The sequence below is a fragment of the Saccostrea echinata genome, unplaced genomic scaffold, assembly GCF_033153115.1.
Source record: "Saccostrea echinata isolate AGI-Se365-2 ecotype Australia unplaced genomic scaffold, CSIRO_AGI_Sech_v1 ptg000022l, whole genome shotgun sequence".
Lineage (NCBI taxonomy): Eukaryota > Metazoa > Mollusca > Bivalvia > Ostreida > Ostreidae > Saccostrea > Saccostrea echinata.
In genome coordinates this window covers 1,727,347-1,736,777 of record NW_026889771.1, presented here as the reverse complement: position 1 = coordinate 1,736,777, position 9,431 = coordinate 1,727,347, and the positions used below count along the sequence as shown (strand labels likewise).

Below are 9,431 nucleotides of genomic sequence, written 5' to 3'. Positions count from 1 at the left end.
GTTTATTCGCGAAACTTTCGAGTTATAACGCGAACAAATATTTTTTTTTTAACCCAGAAAAATGAGCTTCGTATTTCCGTATACCCTAACAGTTTCGAGTTTAACATTTATCGCGCGAAATCTTTTTCCGGTTATGACTGAGTAACGATTCAACAAAGTACTGGAACTGTAAGGAACTTTGCAGGCTTTATTTTGTTATTATTAAGCTCCATTTCTTAGAAAATGCATGGAAACCACGCAGAACAACCAAACTCTCAAATTATAATAACATAATTTCCGATTTATTTCAGCGAGATTCGTGGAGACTAAAAAATGGTACTGAACATCTCAGTACAAAATTTTTAGTCTCGACGAATCTCTATGAGATTGACAGGGTTGGGGTCAATTACTTTGAAATGTAATTAAATACTTTCAAATACATTGAAAATTTTGTCAATTACTTGCAATTACAATTTAATACATTGATTTTTACAAATGTAACAGTGTAATTAATTACTCTCGATTACTTTGAAAAATGTAATTAAATACATTTCAAATACTTTGGTTTTACTTTCAAAAATCTGAAGAACAAATACATGTAAATTTAAGGTAGGGGGAATATTTTAAAATAAATAATGTCAGGTGCCTGTCATGTTTGTGTGTTTCATAAACATAAACCACGTCCTACGAGTTTATGAATCAACCATAAAATACTCTCAAATTATTTCAGCTACAGGTACATGTAGGCAAGATAAACACCTTAAATTGCAAATGTTGACAAATAATACTTGTTTAAATACTTTTAATAAGTAATACTAGTAAATATTTCAGATAGCAAATGCATACATATATATTAAGATCTGTTTAAATGTTAAAATAGTGATTCAATATTGATTTTTTTTCTGAAGTATATGAATTGTAGAGCATTCTTAATAGTATTTAATAAATCACCTCTAATGATCATGGTAAATATTTCAGATAGCAAATGCATACATATATATTAAGATCTGTTTAAATGTTAAAATAGTGATTCAATATTGATTTTTTTTCTGAAGTATATAAATTGTAGAGCATTCTTAATAGTATTTAATAAATCACCTCTAATGATCATATCTTTGAATTTAAACAAAGCATGGTATAAAATTAAATAAAACTTTGGAGAGTTGTTTTGATAGCAATTAATTTACAGTTGGGAGTCGAAGGGGCAACAAGGCAGGTCTTAATGACACATTAAATTATTTTCTATTCTTTTTTGATAATCAAGCAACAAAAAATTGAAATGTTTCATGCCTATACCAATGAGAGGTACATAGAACAAAATTTTTGATAAACATTATAAAGTAGCATTAATTCTTTATGTGCATTATAATTATAAAACAAACAAATATTTTTTTATAAACAAGCAAATCTATCAAATTCATTTATTGAGCTATAAAAAAAGTTAAGAATTTGAAAAAAAGAAGGGCTTCTTTGAATAAATTTAAAATAACTTTAAAATGTGACTGTGTTGGAAATATTTTCCTATTAAATACACATGATATGTATTATGTAAAGTAATTGAAATGCAATTGAAAAGTAATTGAAATTACAGGGTATTTTTTTCAATGTAATTAATTATATCCAATTACAAGTAATTGAAAAAAAATAGTCAATTACAAATTACTTCCAATATACTTTGAAAAATGTAATTAATTACACTCAATTTCAATTACTTTTTTCAATTACCCCATCCCTGGAGATTAATATCTGATATAACAGTATAAGATGTATATCGAACTGGTGCAGTTCAATATATGAGATTTTGTCATTTTACAACAGCCAAGTATTACATGAATTGTTTTTGGTAAACATTGCATTCATTAAATTTTTTGATCAGGGTATTATACCCATCAGATTAAGAAAATTAGACATAGATCATAATCGTTATATGTTTTACGGTGTGATGGTTGGGGTGAGTGTAGTTGTAATATCAAAAACTTGTAACTTTGTTCCACCTCTTCAAACTTCAAGCAGCATGAGACACAGTCTAGTGTGTGACATCACATGTTAGTTGCATTTCCATAATGGAGTTTACAGTTAAAAGTTTATTTTTTTAATGAAAGACATTGTACAGAAGATGGAATAATTTTTCTTTCCACAAGAACTAAATCTTCATGCAATCTAATTAAAATTAGATGTTAGATCTGCTCGCATACTCGCTACACTAACATCATGTTAGTGTAGTGAGTATGCGAGCAGATCTAACATCTAATTTTAATTGGATTGATCTTCATGATAACTCATGGAATCATGGTAGCAAAAGAATTCTGGGAAGATTTCCCACAAAAATTTGCCTGACGAATGTGCAGATTTCATTCCTAATTTTCTCTGTTCTTACACAGTAGGCTATAGAGTTTGCTTTACGAACAGCTCCGCTATGCTCACTGTTCTTGCTATTAAACTTTACATCTCCTTTGAAGGATACAATGGTTAATGTGGATAAGGGGATACTGGTGGAATGTGATCCTGCTATGAAACAATTTTTGCTACAATTGGATGACAAAAAAACTCTGGGAAGAAAGTTTGTTATCAAGGATCTGGATGAGACTCATCTGTTTATCTCGGCAGAAATTCTCGATACACTTCAAGATCAAGTGGATGGACTTATGGACAAACTTTCATTTCCATTAGCAGAAAAATAAATGTGAAAAAATTCTGTTGTACTATTAACATTTTTTCTCTGTGAGAATAGATTTTTCTGACATATAATAAATTAAATATGTGTGAAAATAATCAAAAATTGAAATGGACTCATTTAAAACGAAGACTACAACCTTCACATCCTTTATTTGAGGAAGGCAACATTGTGTGTTGCTTGTTAACAAAGCAATTTCCTTTTGATGTGTCAACAGAGGAAGAATTCTTTGAGCAGTATGTTGCATTTCTTTACAAAGTATTTTGCAATTTCCTTAATTCTTCATGTGAGTGTAAAATATTCACCCAATGTACTTATTTGTATTTACAGAGAATCCTCTGCTATTCCATGTGGCATATCAGGCTGCAGTAAAATTCTTGACAGTGTAAATAGGTTAGTTTCCTCCTTTTGAAAAATTTAAAGTGGTTTTTCACTTTTATCTGAAGGTCATTGTCTTTGAAATGATATTGATTAAAGGCTCTCAGATTGATAGAATGTTTCTTTTTTTGTTCACATGAGCCAAAGGTTCAAGTGAACTTTACAAGATCAAAGTGTCTCTGTCTGTTATATGTCGCATGTCAACTTTTTACATTTTTGATTTTTCTCTAGAACCACAGGACCAATTTCACCTAAACTTGGAACAAAATATCCTTAGTCAAAGATGATTTGTGTTTGTTAAAAAAAAAGTGGAGATACTTGTAATTAAGAAGTAGTGAAAGTGTGAGAGTTATTTAAAAATATTATGGAAATCCTAGAGACAAAATTTTTAAAGAAAATAAAAACATACCCAAAGCTTTGATGGTTAGTATCAATTAAAGTTTAATTGAATATTTTCCTATATGGCAATGTGAGGCTACAAAAAGGGGTCAACCTATGCAGAAAAAAATCTTTTTTAATCCTTAGTTCTGATGAAGAAGGAGGCCAAAGTTACTCAAATTAATATGCAAGGACACATTTCCCCATGTGCTGTAAATTCAAGTACACTGTAACTTCAAATAATGGCCTTTGTGGTTAGGTGTAACAATAGAACATAAGGTTTTTATGAGAAGAATGTTTGAAAATCTCTAAGAACAGTAGAACCATAAGTAATATTAGTATACAAGCAGTGCAGATGTAAATTTTTTCTAATCATGATTGCCAGGTTAAGGGTGGAGTAACAATAGAGAGTCAAGTTTTCCGTGGAAATCTATTGGGATTAAAAATCTTTAAAAATATAACTCTCAAGAACAGCAGGGTCAAAGTTACTCTTATTCCAATGTAGAGAAGATTGATTCACATTTGTTAAAATTATGGGCAACCGGGGCCAATTCCAGCCAAACAGGAAAACAACTTGATGTAGAGATTAGACATATGAGCAAGCCACAAGATGTAAACTTCACATTAAAATTCACTATATACTTTAAACTAAAAAATGTTGAATTAATGGACTTGGAACTAGAGACCTGAAAAAGGGTTTTATGCAGGAAAGGATGGATCAGGTGAGCTTAAGGGCCCATATGCAACATTTTTATACCTCCGTAACAAAGATTCAGGGGTATATTGTTTTTGCCCTATCCGTCCATCTGTCTGTTTGTCCGCAAAAACTTTAACCTTGCCCATAACTTTTGATTGGTTGGAGCTATGGCTTTCATATTTCACATGTGTATTTCTTGTGACAAGACCTTTCTTTGGGTACCATCATATTTGACCTTTTGACCTTGGAGTTTGACCTAGTTTTGCAAAATTTTACCAAACATTAACCTTGGCCATAACTTTGAATGGCTGGTGCTAATGCTTTCATACTTCCCATATGTAATTCTTGTGACAAGACCTTCCTTGGGATACCAACAACTTTGACCCTTTGACCTTGACCTAGGAGTTTTACCTACTTTTGGAAAACTTTAACCTTGGCCATAACTTTTGAACAGTCGGTACTAAGGCTTTCATATTTAACATGTCTATTCCTTGTGACAAGACCTTCCTTTGGATACCAACAATTATATTCCATTGACCTTGACCTTTGAGTTTGACCTTCTTTTGAAAAACACCTTGGCCATAACTTTTGAACAATTGGTGCAACGGCTTTCATATTTCACGTGTATTTCTTGCAAGAAGGCCTTCCTTGGGCACCATTAATTTTGACCATTTGACTTTGACCTTGATGTTTGACTTACTTTTGAAAAACTTTAACTTTTTCCATATATATATTCAATGGTTGCTGCTAGGGCTTTCTTATTTCACAAGTATTTTCCTCAAGACAAAAACCTTACTTTGGATACAAACATATTTGATTTGCATTTGAGAAAGTTTAACCTTTGCTATAAGTTGCCATACAGGGGGCATCAGTGTTTCACAAACACATCTTCTTTTTCTCAGTTTCCTATCTAAAGTGTGTATTTAATTTCCGTTTTTGTACAAGGTTTTTCATTTTTCCTAAGAACCAATGTACCTGTACCCCCGATATTTCTATTGTGTATGTGTATTAATCTAGTGGTATAGTTTACCAGTACTTTAAGATACCACATTATGCCTTACACCATTAGATTTATTTTATCCTATGGATATTTGTTTTCTGATTTTATTGACTGAATATTCAAATACTGAATGCACAAGTTAAACATGTCTTTAACTGTTATGTATTGTATTTCCAGCTATGAGTTGCACTACAACAGCACACACAGAAATGTGTGTGGTCAGTGTAAAAGGAACTTTCCCACCTCCCATCTCCTAGACATTCACCTCCTAGAGTGGCATGACTCCATGTTTGATCTTCTGGCCTCAAAGTCACCCATGGTGAGACTAAGACAATTTTCTTCTGCTTTGATCAGTTTATATTATACTTTTGCAACAATTTATTGCAAAAACAGGTTGAAGAATTATTGAAAAAAGAGAAATCAAGAAGATTTTTTTTTTTAATTTGTTGTATCTGTTGCAGTTTCAGTGTTTGTTGGAATCTTGTGGTGAAAAGTTTTCTACACAAAAAGACAGAAAAAATCATGTGATCAAGTGTCATAAATTTCCCTCCAACTTTAGATTTGAAAGAAAGAAGAAAATGAATCAAGGGTTTGTATATAAAGATATTTATTTATTATGTATAAGCAGTAGAAATTAAAACCAAGTTCAGGCAAATTAATTTTCTGCATCTTCTAATGCAAGTGACGTTTGTAGAAGCATAAAGTACATAACTTTTTCAGCCTCAATAGATACACTCAAAACAGCTGAATGAGAATGCTTTCGAATTATGAGGATAAGATGCCTTGATTCAAATAATATTTTCAATCATCTTTAATATCTATAGTATCTCTAATCTTTTCAATTTCTTCCTGATTTTTTAACAATTTATTTATTCTTTTCATTTACAGTTCGTTTTTTTTTTACTTGTATATATTTTTTTAAATTAAAGATTAAGGCAGAGACATTGCTTTGTATAAATTGAAATTGGGTGTAAATTTTATACATATAAGATGGTCTTACAATTAGCAAGGAAATTTATACAGTTTTAAGACTAATTTTTAAGACAAAATGAAAAATGAAACGAATGAATTTGCTATATCTTGTTTTGAAACAGAGAAACGAGTGATGAAAGTATGGAGGTACAGATCTGTAAGCCAGACTCGCAAAGCCAGAGAGTTTTTAGCTACAAGTATGTCCTATTTAATTTGAATGTTTTCGGATATTTTGTAATACTCATGAGTTGCAATTTACTTTGCTCATTTTGAAAGATTTGAAAAGCTTTACAATGAAATTTAATTTTTTTTTTATAAGATGGAAATTTTCAACTTATTTTGGAATAGAAGAGAGGCCATGTTAATGAGTCTTTTCAAATACATTATCTCTCAATCACATGCAGATACATTAGTTTTTAAAAATTGTTTTTAGGTATTTATTTCTTCCTAGCCCAAAGAGGTGTCCTTCATTTTTATTTTTCTGATATCCTGCTTATTATATTATATCTAAAGCTTAATCAGGGTTCTCCACATTTGAAAATTTAACCATGGAAGAAGCTGTGCAAAAGGGAAATGTGATTGAAAGCACGAATATGTGTTTGAGCTTTTAGACCTCAATTAATCAATGGTTGATTTCACAATTTTTTTTTTATTTACCATGGCAACACCACAAGTTGAAATTAAAAGTCATTATACAGAATTTTATAACTCAGTGTAGTTTATAAATGTACCAAGTTTTATTTAAATCGGACCAAGAAAGTACGAGGACAAGCATTTTGAAAGAATTTCACAGAATCTTTTTAGTAACCATGGCAACATTGTGGAGAACCCTGGCTTAATTTTAAACATCGGTGATTGTTATGTATTGAGAGACCTACAAATAAACTTTGTTTTCGCAAACCCATATCTCTAATACCAAGGATATGTCAATGTGATAAGCCAGTCCAAACCACCATTTCTTTTTGTTTTTAATCTTGTCATCTTGAAGTCTTGGATACCTCAAAGTTTAATCTTGGTCCTGTCAATTTTGAGATAACAAGCTTTGACTGTATCTACATTTACAGAGTGCCATCTCAGATTTGCTTTGGACATGGCTCTGCCCTGGGGTTTCAGAGAGGGAGGGGGAGAGGAGGAAAGAAGGATCACAAGAAGCACTGGCACCAGGCCAAAAGGGGAGACAAATCTGCAGTGGACATTGAGTCTGTGGACATGATGGACTTAGCTATGGCACTAGACACACCAGAGGACAGTGCAGTGGATAGTTAAATGAAATTGAAAATTGGAAATTTGTTGTTTAAAAAAAAACTTTATCTAAATTGCATTTCCAATGTAGATTGCATTTTTTGAGAATAAATGTTTGATTTCTTGAAATTCATATTCATTGTTGATTGAAACAGTATTGTGTTGCACAAAGGAGGGGAGGGGATAGAAAATACTGTTACCCTCTGAATGATTAAACTATGCCCCCATCGAATGCCAATTCAACAGTCAACATTACTAAACAGTGGGTGGGTATTCCCAAAAAATTGTGTGGAATTTATGCACTTACTGTCCACCGTTTTATATTTTATTTGTACAAAAAAATTCAGTATAATATAACACATATTAGCATATAGTTGAGATTAACATTGAAAATTTTCACCCCTTGAAAACCATTGTCAAACTTGGCTCAGTTGACAATGTTTTTTTTTCTTGGGGGAGGGGGGGGGGTAAAATTTTCATTGTTACCCTCAGATACATAAAATATTTATATACAATATTTATTATATTGGTACTAATCAATGGCTCAAATAGACAAGACCTTTAAATTGGTATGAAAGACAAGTCATTTACCTTGTGATAGCCCATTTGCAACTAGCTCTGCATTTATTCATGAAACATTCATAAAAAAAACTTATTTCAATTTTAATGGGGTTAAGTATATTCTTTGCTGGACAAGTTATACTTTCCAAAATGCCATGCAAAAAACAGTAACTAGATATACATGAAGGACTTGGATGTGAAGCAACCTTGAACAAAGTTTCTCTCAAAAGTCAAGGTCTTTTCAAATTTTGTAAAGTCTTTATCCAGAGTATATTATCTATTCCTTATATCAAGTACCAAGTTCTTCCTTCAAAAGTAAAATGTTCCTTGGAAGGGGATGCATAGTGTCCATGAATGATCAATGTCAAAGGACAAGGTCAAAGTCGAAGATGGTGAGAATTCAATTTCTTGTCTGGAGTGTTTGTTTTTGTTTTCATTTATATCCTACCTAACAGAGTAATACTGAGTGAAAGGTGTACAGTGACCTTGAGCAGCTTCTATGTTAAAGGTGAAGGTCAAAATAGATCTTTGAATAAATTCCTTGTTTGAAGTGTCTTTAATCTATTATATAATTTTCTTTTTTACAAATTCCAGAATCAGTAGTACTACAATTATTAGCTTTTCTGAGCCAAAGGCTCAAAGAATTCATGCTATGGCCATTTGTGCGGTGTGCGTCAACTTTTTAGAATATGGGCCATATCTCAAGAACCCCTAAGCCAATTTTTTTTCAAATCTGTCACAGAGTATCCTTGGCCCATGAGCTCTCTTTTATACTAAAACTAGGGATATGACCCTTAAACAAGGGGAGATAATTAGGAAAATAGAAACAAAAGTACTGGTTGCTAAAAAATCTTCTCAAGAACCACTGGGCAGATTATCACCAAACTTACATACAAGGATTAGGATATGTTGTAGATTAAAAATTGTTCAGGGCATCACCCTTGGGCAAAGGGCGTGATCTCAAGGTCATTTCAAAGTTGACTAAAAATTACGATTTGTTAAATCTTTGATATTTTGCTTACTATAAGGACTAGGATCATCAAATCTTGTCAGTTGATGCATCTTAGGATCTCATATCATGTTGACTCAAAAGTAGGTTATAGTGACGTACTTTTGAATTTTGCAGGCATTTGTTTTCAAATTGTTTAAGAGGCATATTTTGGACACTTTAAGATCTATGATCATCAAATTTTGTCAGATGATGCATCTTGGGTCCTCAGAGTATGTCACCTGAAAAGTAGGTCACCATGACCTTCTTTTTGAATAATAAGGCTTATCTTTTTCAACAGATTTAAGGTCATTATTTCAGATACTGAGAGGTTTAAAATCATCAAACCAAGTAAGTTGATGTATCTTGGGGCCTAAAAACATATTTTTGAAAAAACAGGTCACAGTGACCTACTTTGAATTTTGCAGGCATTTGTTTTCAAATTGTTTAAGAGGCATATTTGGACACTTTAAGGCCTATGATCTTGAAACTTGGTCATCTGATGCATCTTGGGTCCTCAGAGTACGCTTTCTGAAAAGTAGGTCACAGAGACCTACTTCTG

General features: G+C 31.9%; 1 protein-coding gene across 1 annotated transcript; it reads left to right on the top strand.

Moving 5' to 3' along the window:
* The first annotated feature begins 2,658 nt into the window (after positions 1–2,658).
* On the top strand, positions 2,659–7,449 carry LOC133190773 (zinc finger protein 511-like). The gene is made up of 6 exons (XM_061326462.1): positions 2,659–2,889; positions 2,984–3,046; positions 5,284–5,425; positions 5,568–5,695; positions 6,201–6,275; positions 7,143–7,449. The coding sequence occupies exons 1-6, from the start codon at positions 2,738–2,740 to the stop codon at positions 7,342–7,344; spliced, it is 762 nt and encodes a 253-aa protein (XP_061182446.1). The 5' UTR covers positions 2,659–2,737; the 3' UTR covers positions 7,345–7,449.
* The last annotated feature ends 1,982 nt before the right edge of the window (positions 7,450–9,431 follow it).